The sequence below is a fragment of the Trichogramma pretiosum genome, unplaced genomic scaffold (genome assembly GCF_000599845.2).
Source record: "Trichogramma pretiosum strain Unisexual culture from Peru unplaced genomic scaffold, Tpre_2.0 scaffold37, whole genome shotgun sequence".
NCBI classification, from domain to species: Eukaryota; Metazoa; Arthropoda; class Insecta; order Hymenoptera; family Trichogrammatidae; genus Trichogramma; species Trichogramma pretiosum.
Window position 1 is genome coordinate 238,714 of NW_019641622.1, and position 19,489 is coordinate 258,202.

General features: G+C 44.4%; 2 protein-coding genes across 2 annotated transcripts; both read left to right on the forward strand.

The window, feature by feature from the left end:
• Positions 1-375: 375 nt before the first annotated feature.
• LOC106648717 (synaptotagmin-C) lies at positions 376-12,862 on the forward strand. Its single transcript, XM_023458989.1, has 7 exons — positions 376-683; positions 1,456-1,677; positions 2,481-2,700; positions 10,081-10,159; positions 10,688-11,147; positions 11,717-12,476; positions 12,575-12,862. Exons 2-7 carry the CDS (start codon positions 1,598-1,600, stop codon positions 12,761-12,763), a joined length of 1,788 nt encoding a protein of 595 aa, XP_023314757.1. The 5' UTR covers positions 376-683; positions 1,456-1,597; the 3' UTR covers positions 12,764-12,862.
• A 5,268-nt stretch (positions 12,863-18,130) lies between these two features.
• LOC106648920 (NADH dehydrogenase [ubiquinone] 1 beta subcomplex subunit 10) lies at positions 18,131-19,343 on the forward strand. Its single transcript, XM_014366088.2, has 4 exons — positions 18,131-18,470; positions 18,618-18,753; positions 18,823-18,965; positions 19,042-19,343. The coding sequence occupies exons 1-4, from the start codon at positions 18,389-18,391 to the stop codon at positions 19,179-19,181; spliced, it is 501 nt and encodes a 166-aa protein (XP_014221574.1). The 5' UTR covers positions 18,131-18,388; the 3' UTR covers positions 19,182-19,343.
• Positions 19,344-19,489: the final 146 nt, after the last annotated feature.

Sequence of the window (19,489 nt, forward strand, 5' to 3'; positions counted from 1 at the left end):
CGGCAGCAGATTCTCGCAGGAATCGACTAGGGTGTATATAGTTATAAGGCATAAAACCTCACCGAGGCAGAAGAAAAAAAAACACAAGAGCTCGAGCCAGTGAGCAAAATAGAGAGAAAGAGAGAGCGAGAGAGTGAGAGAGAGAGAGCGCGAGAAGGAAAAGAAGAGAGAGAGAGACAGGCTAGAGGGTATGGATCGCGATAAGGCAGCAGTCACACGCACAGTACGCCGAGAGATTGCGGGAGAGCGAGAACGTGGCGCGCGCGTGGCGTATTATACATACATACCTACGTCGCGGCGGTAGCAGTAGCTATGTAAGCTCCTTCAGCGAGACAAGTTGGTTATTCGTTTTCGTTAAAATGTGCCAGCGTCGCGTAGGTGTAGAGCTATCGGCTCTCTGTACGTGAGCGTAGTCTACCGATGTATGTGTTAGGGACGACAGCTAGAGTCGCTCTCCTGAATCGCGCGCGCAGATATGTAGTCGCTCGCCAACTACTACACGGCTCGTAGTACAGTCCGTCGAGCCGCTTTTACGCCTTTGAATCAATCACCTCCTTCGTCTGTTTTCTTCGCACCTACATCAATTTCATGCGTTTCCATCACGGACGAGCTTTTCACGAATTCAGGTATATCAACGCGGTACGCCTTGGATAGCTCGATCAACGAAATCGACAACGTCTCAGGTACATTTTACCTTTATCATCTGTACTGTTCGATTTTTTCTCATCTCGCTCTCTTTTCACCGATTTTATTTTATTAAACAAAGCTACATAATGTTTCGTGAACACGTACTTAGCAGATGCATGTAATGAAAAAATATATCATTTCACCGACATTTAATATAAATTCGTTGAATTTCCCAATTGTGGCGCAGATTTAATCTCGGTCTGACCGCTGACGATCTACCGGCTTTGTATTTTTTCACGAACATTTTTCCGTATAAAACTTTGGTTTCGATGGCATATGTTAGTCGCGGTATCGGTTTTCTCAATTTTTTTTCTCGAAAATATTGTACAAAGTTGTAGCCATTCTTCTGCTCGTGACGCGCGTACCGTCCCATATTCGAGCTCCTGCACAGCTGCGGATGACTAATTGCAACTTTATACTTTTTTACAAAATTTTTCTCGATCCATCGTTCGTTAGTGGTTATTCATCGCAGGGGATCTGTGGCGCAAGGGCGAATTTACAAGTGAGTAATTTAATTTAAATCTCGGTAAGCAAGACAGAGCTGGCCAATCAATTTCATTTTTCAGCTGAAAGTGAGAGCCCTGCATATTAAATACGTCGACTGAATTGAATAATCAATTGTATGATTCGTTTGCTCGGAAAATTGCTCAATTGACTTTACTGACGGAATCTCCATACGAAATCAGCTGACGTATATGAACGTTAATTAAATTGTCGGATATCATTCATGTAACGAAATTTGCAGTGGAATATCATTATAACTTTCAGAAACACGTCGCAACTACGGCAACTCGACGCAACAGCTGTCCTTGATGTCAAAGAGACCCTAAAGAGGCTAAATGATATGTCACATTGCTGCAGATCCTAAAGATATTTGAAGGAGCCGAAAGAGAGAGAGAGAAAAGAAATCATGGTTTCGTCGGCGGTGCTCGGGGCAGCAGCTGGTACCGGCTTGGCACTCGTCATTGCCGTCACGATCGTCGTTTACAAGTAAGTCTCGATGTGTTTACCCAACTGACACTTTCTTACTATACTAGCATGTGCCTTGTGTGTACTTAATTGGCCTATTTTTCTTTTTTTTCGATTCTATTTGTCGGGACGAGTGTGAGGATCTTTTTTTTCTTCTCTGTCTCGATTAAAATAGCCGCTGATGGAATTTCTTTCGATACAAGTGCTGGCAAATTGATATGTGCTTCTGAAAATAGTCATTTTCTAGTGACGTCGACAAAAACATAATTGTCCCTTGTGAGTTAATTTTATCGCGCCGAGGCTCAATTTATCATAGAATACTACAATTACTGGCGATATTTTTATTGCTTGTTTGATGAAACTAACGCTTTAAATTGATTGTATGAGAATGAATATTTTTTCTAAAAAAAGGGTAAAGTGAACTCATAAATTTTCGCACGAAACACGAACCGCGTTTACTTTGTCTTTCACCTACGTTAGTAAAAAGAAGCGATGCATTTTCCATAACTTGATTATCGAACTAGACTCAATTATTGAAAAATGTTGCACTAACACAAGAAGCTGAAAAGGCATCTACTCTCTGCTTACTTCGTACATAATTATCTAAATGAAGCTCGGTAAAAAGAAAAAAATCTCTACCTAAGAGAGAAGAATCTTGTTAAATTTTAAATGCTCTTGCACTCTTTCTTAATTACTTCCGTTTTTGTGTAATGCTAAGCCGTGCGGAACATATACGTGATTTCATTTGTTCCTCAGTTCAAGTTTCGCCAAGTCGAAAAACACGTTATACATGTACGTTTTGTAACAAGAGTAATATTTTTCAGGTACTACTCGATGGGGCGAAAAGTCAAAAGTTGGAGTTCCCTCGATCGATGGCCAGGAGATGCGAAATGCTCAGCGCCGGTCCAGCAAACTCGTGGCGAAAAATATTGCCAACCGAAGCCAAAAGCAAACGGTGATCGCTTGACCCACGAATCGGAGGTTCGCCGAGTACTCGATTCCTGTCGCGGTACGGCTACGTCATACTGTGCTCTTCAAAAAACTGTGCGTAAACAAACTTGGATTGTTTTGTCAACAACTGTTCTCTTTCGTACACGACCACAATCTATTTGAATATTCGATTGTTTTTTTTTCACTCAGTTGCGGATAGATACAATTTTAAATGAAACACCACAAGTGTTGAACCAATATTTACCTTGAAAATGGTATTTTGTACGGACACTTTAATATAAACCTATATCACGATTTTGCAGGCGTCCGATTTCTAGTTTAATTATGGTAAATCAAAAATATAACTAGTAATTACGAAATTTTCAATATGATTAGTTCCACTTGACTGGTATCAATTCTAATTCGATTAAGTGTCATTCAATCAATCGAGCCGGGCGAGCAGCACAATGTTATCATGAAATTGATCGAAGCTTACGCTGAGCGAGCCAGGATAAATTCCGTCGGAAAAAAGCGGAATTACGGAGCGCCACCGTAATTGAACGATACGCGTGGTTATTTAGCGACGGTCGGTAAGGGCAGATATCTCTGATATGCCGCCGATGAGCAGCTACTCGCTCGATGTCTGACCTAATTCGCACCAGTACTACTTACCAGCAGTAAAGCTTTTAGAAATACGGTATTACGCGATCGATCCCAATTATGCGTTTTTCTCTCATTTTTTTTATCTCGCTGATTTTCCGCAGAGTGTAAAAAAAGTCGGGAAAATTTCTTTAGCCAGCCTAGAATTCCTGCCGCTCGAAGGCCGAAGCTGCGCGGATAGGCAAACATCCCGTGTGTATCAGCGCTTTGAAGTTAGAGGGTCGGTCGAGATTATCCCTTGGCGTATACATAGAGTTGGCAGCTCGGTAATTGCTAAGTGCGCGCGCTCGTTGCATAGCAATCGCTTAAAACGTATATAGCCGCGTGCGATGCGTCTCGAAGAGAGACGAGCTCGAGGAGAAAATGAGACAGCCACAATCAGCTTCTGTCAGTCGGATACAAAGGGTTTGAGGCTGCGAGGGAAATGACTACGTATATACGGGCTAGCCACCGTACAATCTTTTCTCGAGTGCAGCTCTCGATGCAGGCTTTTATGTAAGCTTCGGCGGCAACAAGAGCTGCGGCAGCGGCGGTGGCCGACTTGTTGCCCACTGACCCGATTCGCCAAGGTACGCGCGTCACATGCATCGCTCGAGGATCGTCGGACGATATTGTTTCTTGATGGCTCGAGGGAGGACAAAAATCGTTTCGACGGCTCGCTCGCGCGACATGTATAGTGTGGGACGAGGCACGCGTACTCGAACTATTAACGAGTCACGATCGTCGCTGCAGTACTACCAGCTATAGATACTTGGGGAGCGAGAGCGAGAGAGGACGAAGCCACTCGTTGGCCATGCACGCTCATGTACAACTGCGTGCGGAATCGCTGTTGCCTCTGTATAATGTATATACGAAGGCGCGCGCGAGCGACACGATCGATACAGCTTGTGCTGCTGCTGCTGACGATGATACGTGTGTGCTACCTGTTCGCGTTATATCGCTGTGTGTGTGTATGTGCTACGGAGGGTGGTCTTTCGAGCGAGCCGCGCCGCCGCCGCCGCCGCTCAGGTGCGTCGATCAATCTGCCGTGGCCTTCAAAAAGCACGAGCGGAGCACGTCGTCGTCCTGTTTGACCCACGATGTGTATACGCGAGCGCCGAAGCCGCGATTCAATTTATCGCTCCCTTGCCAGAACGTATGCGTACCTGCTGTGCTACATATACAATATTATACATACAGGGATAGACTCTGTGCGTGTATAGATGTAGAAGGGGTCTCTGCGTTGCATATATAGCGCAGCGGAGCACTAGACGAGAGCATAGGCAAGAGTACAAGTGTAGCGCAGCCGAGGAGACGAAGATTTATGCATTATACGCGTCGGTGCGCAGCCGCACGCACTTCTTGGCCTGCCTCGACGTCGCGAGCTCGCGAGCGCGCTATATCACGCTGTCGCTGCTGCCTGTTGGACTACTGGCGTTGTTACTGGCTCTGTGTTACTGCGTGTGTGTACGTATAGAGGAGTGTGCGCTATTGCGCAGAGCAAGGGTAACCTGTTGCGGCGCAACCGAGCCAACAGCGGCATAAGCAGCACCAGCAGCGCGACTGGCCTCTGCTCGCTCGCTCGCTCGCCTCTATCCTTATATCGTATACCTATATAAAGAGCAGTGCTAGCAGCGATGCAACAGCAGCAGCAGCAGCAGCAACGGAATCGCGCAATATCGCAGCTCTCAGTGTCACGCCGCGAGCCGATCCGAGAGGCCACCGTACGCCACGATTGTCTCAAGGAGCCAGCGAGTCTCTCGAAGCTGCCGCAGCTCAAGTCAACGCGACAGAGATACGACTCGACTCGAGCTTCTTCTTGCCCTCCTACCTCCGAGTAAAGTCTGTGCACGCGACAAAGCCTAATAATACGTATATATAAGCAGCGAATCCCACTCGCGTACGTCGGCGAGTGTCAGCGAGTTCGTCGTAGATTTGTCTCGAGTACCGCGTCGAGGAGCCACGACGAGGCACGAATCGCGCGGCCCGTGAAAGCTGCCTCTGCAGCAGATCGGCGCGAAGCGAGGCCGTCTTGGAGGCGCTCGCCAAGTGCTCCAAGCTCACAGAGGTGCTGGGCGATGTGCTGGAGCTAGCCTGCGGTCAGCCAGCCTCGCAGCAGGCCAACAGCAGCGGCCATGCCCGGCACGAGAGTGGCTCGTCGTCGTCGCCCTCGTCACCGGCGACCGCTAGCAATGCCGCTAGTGGCGGCGGCGGCGGTACTGGCGCTTCTGCCCAAGCCTACTACTCCGGGGCTGGATCGTCGGTCACCTCCTCGTCGTCGGCCTCGTCGTCGACCTCGGCGAGCAGCCGCATCGGTGCCATCACGGGCGTCGCCATCATACGCAGCAGGTGGACCCAGCGACAGTCGAGGGTGACCTCCAGTGCCTCCTCCTCGGCCCACTCGACTCAGGACAGCCAGGACAGCCAGGTCAGCTCCGAGGTATATATCCAGCGCGATCAGCCACGCATAACACGCATACGTAACGTTATAGCTATATAGGGGACACGCGCGCACGTGCTTGCCCCCGTGCTCTCGACTCGCTCCTCTTTTTCTCCGTTATATCGACTGGATTCGTATATATAAATAGGGGCAGCTGATTCATTCGCGAGATGCTGCGATTGTTTACCGCCTAATTAGACTGTTGTACTCGGCTGGGATTCCGCTGGTGTCGCGACTGACGTCAGCGCGTGTGTTGTTGGCTCTTTTCTCTTTCAGCTCGACTCTCTCGGCTGCTCGGTGCTGTCGCTCCTCTCCTCTTCTCTCTCTCTCTCTCTCGCGGGAGACCCGTAGCTGTCGTTCGATACATTCGCGTCCGATAAATAAAAAATGGGCTAATTGGATTCAAGAGTCTGTGAATCGGTACAGATGATGCACATTGTCCGCGTGCACATAGCCTGCAGTGTCATCGCGGCGCCCGGATACCTATTCCAACGTCAGCTAATTGGCAGTCGTTCTTTCTCGCGGCCCGTGCACGATAGTTACGGTCGTGACCTTCCCACCCCGATACGCGATGTGTGTGTGTGTGTGCAGTTCATGTGTGCATAGCGTACGCAGCGTATCTACGCTATAATACACACTCGAACGAACAAATCCGAGTGATTAAAATTGCGACTCGCTCGAGAATTAAGGATTAGTTGTATATTTGTTCGCGAGCTCGAGTTGGCTTTTTAAAGCGCGGGGGCCTTTTATAACGATCGACGATGCTCTCGGCGGACGATTCGCACGTAAGAAGGAGCAGCGTTCGGCCATATAACAGGCAGTTTCTTGGCAGTACGCTGCGAGTTTTAAACGACGCACTCCAATTATCGATAAGTTTAAACGAACTAAATAATAAAGGCAAAAGAGAGAAAGAGGAAGGAATAGAGAAGGAGAGAGTTTAACGAAACAAAACAAACTAATAGAAAACTTTGGAGTTCGCATAAGTAAAAGTTTGAACGCAACTACAGCTCATAATAATAACGCAATCGAGCGTGAGTGTATGCTGCATAATATATGAGAGAAGGGGTTTGTGTGCGCGACGATAAGTTGGCTGCTTTAAATGTTGATTTAGCAAGAAGAGCGCAAAAAAGCTCAGAGTCTCTCTCTCTCTCTCTCTCTCTCTCTCTCTCTCTCTCTCTCTCTCTCTCTCTTATAGTACTCTCTTTTCTCTAGCTCCCCTTTTCTCTTTTTCTCTCTTTCTCTGCTCGTTCGCTCGCTCGCTGGCGCACGCCCGCTGCGGCTATATAATTTTTTATTTTATATGTTTTACGCTGGAAGGCGGCTGACTGGCTCGGCTCGCTGCACGAGTATAAGCTTGCGTTCGGCTTGCGCGCTCGCGAGAGAGAGAGAGAGAGAGCTGCGTGTACTCGAAAGTGGAGCACACGTGACGTCGTTCGGCCCCCCGTACTTTGTAGGTCAATTTCATTTTAGCGAGAATTTTCATCGTTGAATTGTTTATAACGCTTAAGCTGCACCGCGTTCCTTTACACACGTATCACGTTTATATGAGTATTCGACTGCTGCGGCTGCTGCAGCGGCGGAGGAGGCGGCGGCGGCTATATCTGCGAATATGGACGGACGATAACTGGACAGTGCTCGCGTGCACCGCTCCACCGTCACCATCCTGTACGATGCGGACGTTATAAAAGCCTCGTCCTCCCACGCGCACCAGCACATACATATATAGGCAGACGCGCGCGTGTACTTGTATACGCAACAGCGACATTCCGACCTGTATACATGTATAGGGGTCCGTTTGTGCGCGTGCAAATAAAACTTTACGATCATCTCGTGTTACTGGAACTCGCGGCCGATTGTAATTTGCCGCCCATTGAAGGCGAGGGAGGCGAGGAGGTAATAAAACGCCGCAGTTTTCTCGACCGGATGGGCTCGAATCGGAACGAAAACAATGGCAAAGGGTTGAGGGAGGAAAGAAGAGCGACCTGCAGCCGTCTCGTAAAGACTCTCGTGCACATAACTTTTCCATGTGCTTGGCTTATTGAAAAAAAAAGGAGAGAAAAAAAAGACGGTAGAAAAAAATAGGAGAAAAGAAAAGAAACGAAAGAGGAGAATACGTCGGCTGCACCCACAGCCGCACACGTAGCAAGACAAACGCCGCGCAAATATAGACGCGGCTCGAGAGAGCTAGCTCGGCGCTGTCGAAGATGTAATTGCTCGGACAATAGCGCGACGACGTCTCTCGCGCGCGCCTCGGAAACGCGTCGACGTCGAGAGCTCAAGTTGTTGGTATTATATCGAGCTGGCGCGCGCGCGAGCCAATTAAACCTATATACTATAATTATTATATCGAACAGAAAGACAGAGAGAGAGAGGTAGAAGGGAAAAAGTGCCGATAGGGAGGCAAATTTCATACGTATTTATACAGTACAAATGATGTACGGCAGGCGCGTGTGTGCGTGTGCGTGTGCGACGTGTTCCGACACACAACTCGATCGAACATAAATACAGCAGGCCGTGTTTATTTGCCAAAGCGTGTCCGAATTTCACGGAACGGAGCGCGCGCAGTCCGAGGATTGTTTACAATTACCTCGCGTACGTTCGTGTAGTGCGTCGATGTAGGTACGTATACGTATAGTAGAGGTAGCTCGCGTTTATTGTTACAGAGCGCAAAGCAAGCAGCAGCAATCGATGTACACGTATACGTTCACATGCATCGCCGCCGCTGAAAGCTGCCCGCGGCTTTCCGTATAATTACCCCGAAGAGCAAAACGATGATTCATTGTTACTGCAGGCCCGCAGCCCAGAGGGAGGCGCGAGGGGGAGGTCGGGCTCGCGCGCCTCCAAATCAAATAGCGGCAGCGGCCGCGCTGGCAGCTCGTGATACCTACCTATAGGATAAATTATGGATGAACGCACTTGCCCGCGAGCTGCGCCACGATTCGAGGTCGTTCGCACTGGCCGCGCGCCAATCCTTTCGAAATTACGCAAATTTTCAGCCCCGATGCCTAGCCGACGCTTTATATATAATACATATTATCGCTTTTGCACACGGCCGTTTAGCTGTATATAATAGTGGTCAACGCAAGCGTTCGATCACGCGTTATAGACACATGGAGGGCGTGTAATGAAATAAACACGCGCTCTGCGGTCTTTCGCACTAAGAATGCGTGCGTATAGCTATATAGCTATACCGCAACGGATTGGACGCCGCGAGCCAAGGGGCCTGCAGTAGGTGCTTGCGGGCGGGCTTCCAAATACAAACGCACAAGGCGCAGTAGCTCAGCGACAGCTCGACTCGGTATAATAAGCATCGGTGCGCGCTTAGGAGCGGACGCTATAAAGCGCCCCGAAGCTCGCGGCCCGTAGCTATATACGCGTCAACTTGGACGCACATTGTATAGCTGCCTATGGCTCGGCAAAGTGCAGCCGCTCTCTGCGTTATATAGGACACCGACGGCAAAGAGGAAATCCAATCTAGCTCGTGCACAAAGGGTGTCGGTTGTCGCGTACACGCGCGCGCGTACACAGCACGAGTATATACGCGCGACGCTGGCGTGCCTAAGCGCCCCCTCCTTCCTTTTCTTATAGCAGCTCCAGCTGCGTCTATACGCGTGTACGTGATACCCATTTGCCATGTACATCTGCGGTGCAGCGAGAAAAAGGATTCCACGAGTCCGTGCTGCAGCTGATCGTGTTTCTGGAAAAATCTCTTCTCGACTATAGACGCGCGCGGCTGATTTTTCAGCTCATTCTCCGGCTCGAGTACAAAGTACGTGTGTGTAATGGCTGATTTTCGCCATGAATTGGATTTATACGCGAAAAATTAAGCGTTAGGTCGTTCTGCCTTTAGCAGCGGCGCGAATAATCCGTCGGCCAGAGCGGCTTACGCGCTAAGCGATTTATTTCGCTGACGTCGGGCCGCAAAGAAGCCCTATAATGTATATATATATCCCTCGAGGATCTGTGCGGCTCATTTGTGCTCGTTGGCACGTTTGCAGCTCTTTACAAAAGGCAAACAGCTGTGCGCGCGGGCCCAAAGCCACACAATGTGCGAATTATCCTCTTTTCTTTCTTTCTCAACGAGTATTCGATAGCTTCTATTTTCCCGACTACATTATATGGCGAGTTTATGTGCTTGGATAATTCTTATACAAACCCCCAAGTATCGAGTTGTTTCGCGTGTAGCATCAGCACTCGTTGTAACGCGCCGCAACGTATATAACGATGCATTATAATCCCCTCGGCTTCTCTGTCTTGCCTCATTTTGCGGTAGGGCAACTGTATACGCGCGGCGTTTCTGCCTTGTAATACGCGCCAACTTGCCACTTAATCCGCTCGGTAATTATAAATACAGGGCGTGCACACGTATACATAATATATATGATATGAAAACTATGCTGTAATATCGTTCGCAGGAGTTCAGCGTGTCGAAAGATCTGCAGCATGGGGCGCTACCAACGTCAGCATCGACGCTCTCCACAGACTCGACCACAGGCAAGTCAAACTGTATGTACGCGCGACCCTCCAGCCCTGCAGCTTTCCTCCTCGCGCGCGCTCCGCACTGCACTTCTCGCGTTTATATACCTATATAATACACCCTCGTATAAATGTGTGTTTTATATTCGCGAATGAAATTGTCACGTCGCCCTTATATACGTTACGCAGAGAGGACAGATTTTCAATCGGGGACTTTTGTGCGCGCCCGCTCGATTTTCACGTGCATATACGCTGCACTTGATAAATTAAATCTGACAAAGTTCATTTTGACGGAGCAAATGCAGCGCGCGCCCCGGAAACTTTAAAACAATGGCTCAAAGCTCGTCAGAATTCGATCGGACTCGAGCGCGGCGATCGTTCAAAGCCTCGTAGATCCTTTGCAAGGGATAAAATAGTCGAGCGCACATGTCGGACCTGCTGCACAAATCTTCGTTTACCGAGCTCATACGTAATGCATTACTCGCGCTGATTTCAAGCCAGATTACAAGTAGCACTGACTGGCACTCGTAATTATTGCACACGCAGGTCAGCTGCAGCATCAGTGCAGTCGGAGCAGCTCGGGCAGTCGGATGAGCCTGGCGACGCGGGCCATGACGAGCCTGTCCCGTCGACCGTCGCAGGGCTCGCAGGAGCAGCTTCCGATCAACGAGCAGCAGCAGCAGCAGCAACAGCCGCAGATCCGCACCTTCGACCCGGACGGCCGCCACCACAATCACGAGCTGCTGCACGCCGCGTCGTCGTATCCACCGAGTCGGGGCTCGAGGTCGCCCTCGCCGGTGAGGGCCGCCTCTCTGGACGCCCGCTGCTCCAGTCCGCTGGGCCAGCAGGCCTCGCTGCTGTCGGCCGCCCAACTGGCCGCCTCTCAACCCGGCCTCGCCAGCGCCTCGTCCAGCCAGGCGGCGTCCCAGGCCCCGAGATCGCCCGCTGCCCGCTGCCTCTCGCCTCTCATGATACCCTCGCCTCGGGCCTCCTTCTCTCTCAGCACGTGAGTATGAGCTTCGGCTCGCAGCAGTACACGTATTGCGGAGGACGCGGACTTTTGCTAAGTGCAGCGTGGCCTCGACACAACTTTTTCCGATTCCTTGAAAGTGCGGCCCCTTATCGCTCGCTACATCATCCTCCTTCTCATGCAGCTCGCGTATTCTTGCGTATCTCTTCCGAGCTCGCTGTATACCAACTACGCGCACAATATAATCTTTGATGTCTTTGCCAATATAGAGCAAACTTGCTTTCTCTCTCTCTCTCTCTTTGCGACCGCTGCGCGACCGAGGCTAAAAGTAAACGCCTCTCGCGCGCTCGTTTAATTACTCGAACGATCGGAGCCTGGACTCGAAAGCAACGATGCCTCGAGGCGAATAATTCCGAGTAAAGCAGGCGTCGAGGGCTCGCGCGACGAATACCAATTGATCGGCGCCTCGTCCGCTACTGGATCGATTCGCCGCTCGGGAATTGGAAGCTCGAGAGTTGGAGCTCGCGGCCACGCTTCGCACCGACCGAGCAGACTTTGACGGGCCAAGCGCGTAGATACCGTGATAGGAAAACTTTGAGCTACAGGGACGGCGGCCTGCCCCCGGCCTCGCCGCTCGGCGCCCTCCAGCCGGACCTCTACCAGCGCCGCGACCAGCCGCTCTTCCTCAGTCGGGGCTCGGGCAAGAGCCTCGGCCGGCTGCGGCTGCGGCTCAGCTACGACTTCGACAAGTCCGACCTGGACGTGCACCTGGTGGAGGCCTCGGAGCTGGCCGGCGGCGAGCACGGCGGCTTTCAGGATCCCTACGTCAAGCTGAGCCTCAGCCCCGAGGTGGACGCGCGCAAACGCCAGACCGGCGTGCACCACAACGAGGCCAATCCGCGCTTCGATCAGCACTTCAAGTTCCCCGTGAGCCAGGACGAGCTGCAGGACAAGACGCTGCTGCTGCAGGTGCTCGACGACGATCGCTTCTCGCGCAACGACGTGGTCGGCTCGCTGCGGGTCGCCCTCGACGGCCTCGACATCTCCAGCCGGGGCGGCGTCGAGCTCTGGGGCGAGGTCAGTCGCGAGCGCAAGCCCCCCGAGGAGAAGCAGGAGGTCTGCCTGTCGCTCAGCTACCTGCCCCAGGCCGGCCGACTGGCCATGACGCTGCACAAGGCCCGCAACCTCTTTCCACTGCCCGGCAAGCAAAGTCTCGACGCCTTCGTCAAGGTCGGCCTCATAAGCGGCGAGAAGCGCGTCAAGAAGAAGAAGACGAGCGTGCGCAAGGCGACCCGCTGCCCCGACTGGAACGAGGCCTTTACCTTCTCCGTGGCCCAGTCGGCTCTGGCCACCTCGGCCATCGAGGTGAGTACCCAATAAACTTACTGCTCTATTGTAAAAACAATGAACCTGTTGGCCCTGATCGTATCAACCCGACCAATACAAAATTGATTGCGTGACAGATCTGCGTGCTCGACTCGAGCAGCCAGGAGAGCAGCAGCGGCCACGCGGTCATCGGCTCGTGCATCGTCGGTCCGGGTCTGGGCCAGGCCGGCCTCGACTCGGGCACGAGCAATCCCAGTGTCGAGCACTGGCAGCTCATGATACAGTCGCCGCGCGAGAACATCACCATGTGGCACACTCTGCACTGAACTCCATATATAATTATTATTATTATTATTTATACTTATTACAAATAATTTATTGCGCGGTCGCGACGACTCGCTTTACAAAATTATATGATATTATGCTGATGATATCCGCGAGAGAGGATTTACTTTTTTCCGTGTGCAGCGTGTGACGCACACGGACGCACACACATAAAGTATGCCACAGTCCAAGCACGTATACTACATCTACCTTTATAAGCATACATCTCTCATCTTTCTGCGATTTTCCGTCGAGTCTTTTTGCGACAATGAGCGAGCTTTCGTCATTATACTATATCGCATGGAAAAAAATCTCTGTAAGTATATTTTCAACTTTCATCGTTTTTTTACGTAAAATATGCGCGAAAATAAAAGCCTTCGAAATCTTCAATCAAGTATATATATACAAAATATATATTTCAACTTTTTTCTGTGATTTAATGCAACTTTTCGATAATCGATTCTTATATTTTACTACCCACAGTATATAGTTACATTTGCACGTACGAAAAAAGTATGAAATACTGAAAATAATAAAGCACGAAATCGAGACATTTTGAATGACTATCGATCTTTTTAACGACACAATCAAGCGGCTACTTTAGAATTGTCACCACTACGTGCTCAAATCTAAAAAAAAAATCCAGTTTCATCTTTGAAAAATTGCAACATTTTTTTCATATTTACGCATATACCGACCATTGAGGACAGTTTTTCGGACTCCTAGTAACAAGAAAAATTGCATGAACCTGTAAAAATTGAATAAGTACACGATGAAAGGGTGAAAAACAAAGCTTTAGCTGATAATAGCTTCTCTAAGCTATTTGTGAGCTCTGTTTATTCCTAAAAACCATTTTTGAATCGCACCCCATTTCTGAATTCGGTGGCATACATTTCTATACTAAATAGTTGGATGGGTAGCGAAATTAAATTTAAACGTAGCCTACTAATACAGCCTTTTTTACAGAAATGTTAAAAAAATCATTTTTGAATTTTTTATATTTTAGCCCCTTGAATGAGCCCTTTTAACAAAAATAATATCTCATGGTGGAAAGGCAAAACGACATAACTCCACTTTTCATATTTTTGAGAAAAACGCGTTTAAAGTTGCATGTGAGTGCCTAACTAGACGTGGCCGCCTAGAGGTCTGAAACTATGACATTTTTACTTGGTCTGAGGTACCCTTTGAACTGTATACTTATTAAATTGAAAGGCGCATCATAGCGATGATACGGAGCAAATAATATGGACTTATGTCGTTTTGCCTTTCAGCCACATATATACAAAAAACACTTTTAGAATAAGCCAAATAATACATGTAAATTTCTTCAAATTTTGTTTTAAAACATTTTGAAAACATTTTTTTAAAATCTTGTTTAATTTTAAAAATCCGTGAAATAAAAATACTCTCCAATGTATTTTAAAATCAACTTTCAACAAAAACATCGTTTTTCACCCTTTGCGTCGTGTATCTATTTTAATTTTACATGTGCAAGCATTTTTTTACGCGTAAATATAAAAAAGGTTGTTGCAACTTTTAAGGATGTAACTTTTTTGTATTAGATTTGACTATCTAAACAAAGATTAGGTTCCATCCGAAAAAATCAAATATATAATTAAAATACTGTTGCAGGATAAATCCTATAGTATAAGTACAGGATATATTACTAAACATTTCAATCATGCGTGTAAAATCATATATATAAAATATATTATTATATAATAAAACGTACAATGTCAAAGGTATGCACTTAGCGTGTGTACATTTATATGTATATCTGAATGTGTCTGGTGTCTGTGGGTAAAATATTTCTATAGCAAATATTGACAGTCTGATTAATTATGATTATAATAGTGATATTTGGTCCTCGAACAATCATATGTATGTATATACTTATACATATTTCTATAGTATTAATACTTGGATACACGCGAATTGGGCAATAATCCGACATGAGTCTATCCATTAGTGGCGGCCCGACCGATGCCTCGTGTAACAGATATTAATATACGTCTGTGTGTTTATGTTAGCTGTATAGACGTATAATTTTGCCATTGCACGAGGGTCCGATTGTCGTGTGCTTTGCCTCTCCCGGATAAACTCGTGCGTATGAGGAGCATTGCCCAGTAAGCATTATACATACATAAATATAATTGAAGTCTATCTTCGTGCTTTCTTTCTGAGCCTTTTCTGAAACATACGTATACGCATGAATAATGTTTATACTCTTCGTACACTTCATTTGCTCCTCGCTCTATACCGGTATACGATATTAACAAAATTCGACTCAAGGCATAGATTTTTAATAAATTACTCTTTTAGATAAAATGCGCGTATATCGATGAGAAAAATGCACCAAAAAACAGTAAAACTTTTGACGAATTTTGATTTTTTATTCATACGATTCAGTATTACACCTTTTTACATGAGAGTCTTTGGAAGAGTTTCATAAACGATTGGACTCTATTATGGTCTATAAGCCTTTGGTTATCAAACTCGATCGAAAAGATATTTTCATGCTAAAGTAATCCCCTGACTGAAATCGGAGCACGCCAATTTTCGCGTTCTAGTCAACTCTTGTTGAGAATAATTGATGATTCTCGCGGTCTATCTCTTGCCTAACTTTTCCAAAATAACATAAGAACGTACAGTTCCAGTTTGAGGAGAATTAAATGGTCTTAAACGTTCGTTAAAAACGAATAATTTTATAATTTCCAATCATTTTTTTTTTCGCGACGCTCCATGGAGAAAAAATATGATTATGAAAATTACCAGGTTCACTGCGGCGAATACGAGCAAAATTGACTATTATTACCTTATTGTACAATAAGTAACGGCCATACAGCAGTTATTATTAACGAGCACGGGTGAACTAATGGCGTTGTCGAGAGGAGAAGAAAAAAACTTGATTAATAAAGTGTAGTAATGTAACGACATAATAATTGATAAAAAAAAAACAATAACAATGACTAGTATTAATCACAAAAAAGGCACTATATAAATAATAATTGATAAAAATATAATATAACGTTCCGCCGATCGATATGGGCGAGCGAGAACGTCGTCCGAAAATGTACGCTTATGAAAAAAACTTATAATATTATATACACAAGATATATTAAAAAATGCAAATTAATTATATAATACCTTTTAACTCGTAACATTTTTAAAAATTATTCTCTATTTTAAACGAAAAACCAAAAAAGAAAATATATGCTTATTCATAAATATAATATGTATAAATGAAGAAAAAAAGAATATATTTGAAAAAAAATTATGCAAAAAAATATTTCTTTATAACGTATACATACACATTTATTATGTAAATCAATATGAAGGATATTGTACGTATTAAATACTTTTATCAAATATAACAAGAGTTAGCCTTTGAATATAAAATATGTATGTAGTCCTGTCAGTTATGGGAGAGATGCGATTTGCGCTTGACATATAATGTGTAACATTTCATAAGGGCAAGAGTACACCAAAAATTATAACCGCAAACTATCAGAGTAGAAAATGAAAGAGCACGAAAATTACGAACTGAAAGTATACTGATAAATATGAACAATTCCGTGTAAAATATTTTGTGAAAAAAGCCATTGACAATTCATTATTGCAAACATATCAATTATTTTTTTATAAAAAAGACAATAGTCAGGACTTGTAACTATTCAAAAAATTTGAATTCGTAAAATATATTCATCCATAGAAAAAACTTTGATTAATCAATGAAACATGTCAGGCATCAAGCGCAAATAAAATTAATTACTTAATATTTAATGGCATATATCTGTGCGGTATGGATGTTACATGTCAAAAAAAACAAACAAAAAAAAATCAAGTCCAGTTCTTGAAACCTGGTTCACAATTGAATTCAGAAAAACCAATTTACAAATTGGCTTGCTTCAAAAGTAAAAACAAGTAATTTGTTGTCTCGCAAGGCATAAACTCGTGGCAATACGTGAACATTTATCATCGAAAAAGTAAATAAAATAAAAAATTCAATTATTATTAACGTAACGACTGAAATTTCGCAGGACGATAAAGTATATTGTTGAGAAAATTTTAACAATTCAGCATTAATTGGTAGAAATATGAACGCAAAATTCTCATTAGATCGATGATCAAATAAACAATAACGTACGTATAATTTGAAGTGTGACTTGACATAAAATATACACATGTTTCTTTTCATAATTTAATTGTAATAATATAATAAATATACCATGATTGTGTACAACATAATTAATGATGTACTTGTATTTTTTGCCCTAATTTTACTAGAGCATCCCAATAAAATAATTAAAAATTATTAAATTTTCATAAGACTGTACAAAATATTAAAATATTTAATATCGCAGCTTTTACCGAATAAGTAATAACACTAGAAAATTAGTAGAAAATGCATGTGGGAAACCGCGAAAGTTTTAAATGACGTATATGCTAGATCGATACTTTTTACTCAGCAATTGGATCTATTCATTATGAGATTTGGCTCTACGGCGCGACCCAAAAAGTTTGAAAATGGGATTTTCCGAGTGACCATACGTATAAGGTCAGTATAACACCCTGAAACGAATAAGTAGAGAAACGTGTCGTCTCTAATACATTATCGACTGTATAGTACCGTATAGTACCGAGAATGTAGAACTTTTTACTCGCGGCGTACAAAAGGCAATCATATTTCACGTTGGTTATTCAGCATTTTTCGCTTTTTATCGAATCACTTGTTCATTGTAGTCGCGAGCTTTTCGAGGTATTTGTATTGAATTTATCGCACAGCATTAAACGAACAAATCTATTTAGGAAAATGAATTTTCTTTGTTCACAATTTCTCGGTCACGTGGATGTACAGTAAAATCGTATATTAAATTGAAAGTAGATTTTTGCAGTCACAAAAGATTATTACACATACATGAGATTCCATGCGACGCCGAGTAAAGCAAAAAAAATTCCCCGAAAGCTTACAATCATTTCAAGTTTAAAAAAATTCATTGACGGATTCTTCTTCTGATTACACACCGTGGAAATTCATTTATTGGAAATAGCTCATTGCAGTACTCGCGCTTCGTAATTAGTTAGAAAATGAATGAAAAAAAAAACTGGATTGAACTAACTGGATTGAATTTTGCAATGAAAAAGCGAATGCAATTTTAATCATTGCATCTAATCCAGATACGTGTTTTGATGTGAATTAAAACTAAACGGCGGAATAATTTAAAGCTAGAGAAGAACTTGGCCGTCTATGTGGAACTGTTCAATGAAGCGCTACTATACAGCACCTGCTATATGGACGTTTAATTCCCACGTCCGATGTGCGTCGGTAAAGACTGAATCGACAAAACCGACAATTACGCAAACACGGCATTATAACAGAGCTATAAGCCCAAACCAGAGTTGTCTGCTAGGGGTTCTTCTCTTGGAGAGCAGCAACCTCGAGGAATTGTCAGCAACAATTTCCTCAACAGCCAGTGTTTTCCTTCTCTCGCTGGTACCCAGCTGATTGTCTTCAACCAGCGTCACTGCCAAGACATCAATTCTCTCGTATTTGCCTCGCGGTGACCCTCTTCGCCGCCATATAGTCGCTCTTCTTGTCACTGCAGCAGAGATTGATCGATTCAGCCATGGATATCGATAGAAGTCCAATCGGACGTTTCATCAATTTCATGTATTATTTAATAGATGGTCCTGTCACCTTTGTTCGAGGTAAGCCACATTCAATCCAAAATCATTAACTGACATGAGATTGTTTACATTTTTGTTCGTCTACTTTTTATCATAACTTGTTTGAGGTTAATTGTCATTAATTAACTAGATTGACAGCTAAAAACATTTACTTCACTTTTTTTATAGAAAAAATTGTTGAACCTAATCAGCAACATTATCCATATTACCATGAGAAATTTCGTAGAGTGCCTGGAATTGAAACTTGTGCAACGGATGATTTCTGTTGTAAATTTGAGGCACAACAACAGTTTATCAGAGACAAGTATGTTAAGATAATTTATAATATAGTTTTTTTTCGTATAATAATTAATTGAAATATTTTTTCTCATAGAATGGTCGATAATGAAATTCTCAGCATTTTGAGACAACGCTATGAGCATTGTAATCATGAAGATATAAACCAAAGAGGAGAAGCAAAATGTGAAGCTATATATGAATATTACAAAGATGCTGCTGCAGCCTGGTTTTCAAAATGTTAGTTTTACCAGATCCTTTACCTTACCTTAATACTTAGATAAAGCTTATTTTACAATAAATTGCTTGTTAACAGATGGTGATCTTGGACCGCAACCAGATGTCAAGAATGCTTTTATGAAACAAAAACATCGTATGATATGGGAGCGTAGACATGGTCCTATTGGTTCTGGAATGAAAGAAGGAGATAAATATAAAATCGATGAGGAACATTGATCATATTGAATTATTAATACAAATAAATTGAGTAGAAAGCTTGATTTTCAAGCAAACCAATGTACAGACTATACATAAATAATCTTTAAATAAATTATTGTTACAATACATGTTTGTATCAAATCAGTAGATTGGGGAATTAATAAAACTGTTTAAAAGAAATTTGAACAAAAAATTCATTTTTTTATTTTTTTTATAAGATACAATGTATAAATATAAAAATATCTAAGCTACTGTGTCCAGTTTAGAACAGCATTATTTCATTTTATAATTTTTATTTTTTTTCCATAAATCGATTTACACAGCGT

Coding starts and splice junctions, on each gene's coding strand:
- LOC106648717 (XM_023458989.1), top strand. CDS start 1,598: ATGGTTTCGTCGGCGGTGCTCGGGGCAGCAGCTGGTACCGGCTTGGCA. Junction 2,701..10,080: donor ACTGTGCTCTTCAAAAAACT/GTGCGTAAACAA, acceptor TATCGTTCGCAG/GAGTTCAGCGTGTCGAAAGA. Junction 10,160..10,687: donor CTCCACAGACTCGACCACAG/GCAAGTCAAACT, acceptor TTGCACACGCAG/GTCAGCTGCAGCATCAGTGC.
- LOC106648920 (XM_014366088.2), top strand. CDS start 18,389: ATGGATATCGATAGAAGTCCAATCGGACGTTTCATCAATTTCATGTAT. Junction 18,471..18,617: donor TCCTGTCACCTTTGTTCGAG/GTAAGCCACATT, acceptor CTTTTTTTATAG/AAAAAATTGTTGAACCTAAT. Junction 18,754..18,822: donor CAACAGTTTATCAGAGACAA/GTATGTTAAGAT, acceptor TTTTTCTCATAG/AATGGTCGATAATGAAATTC.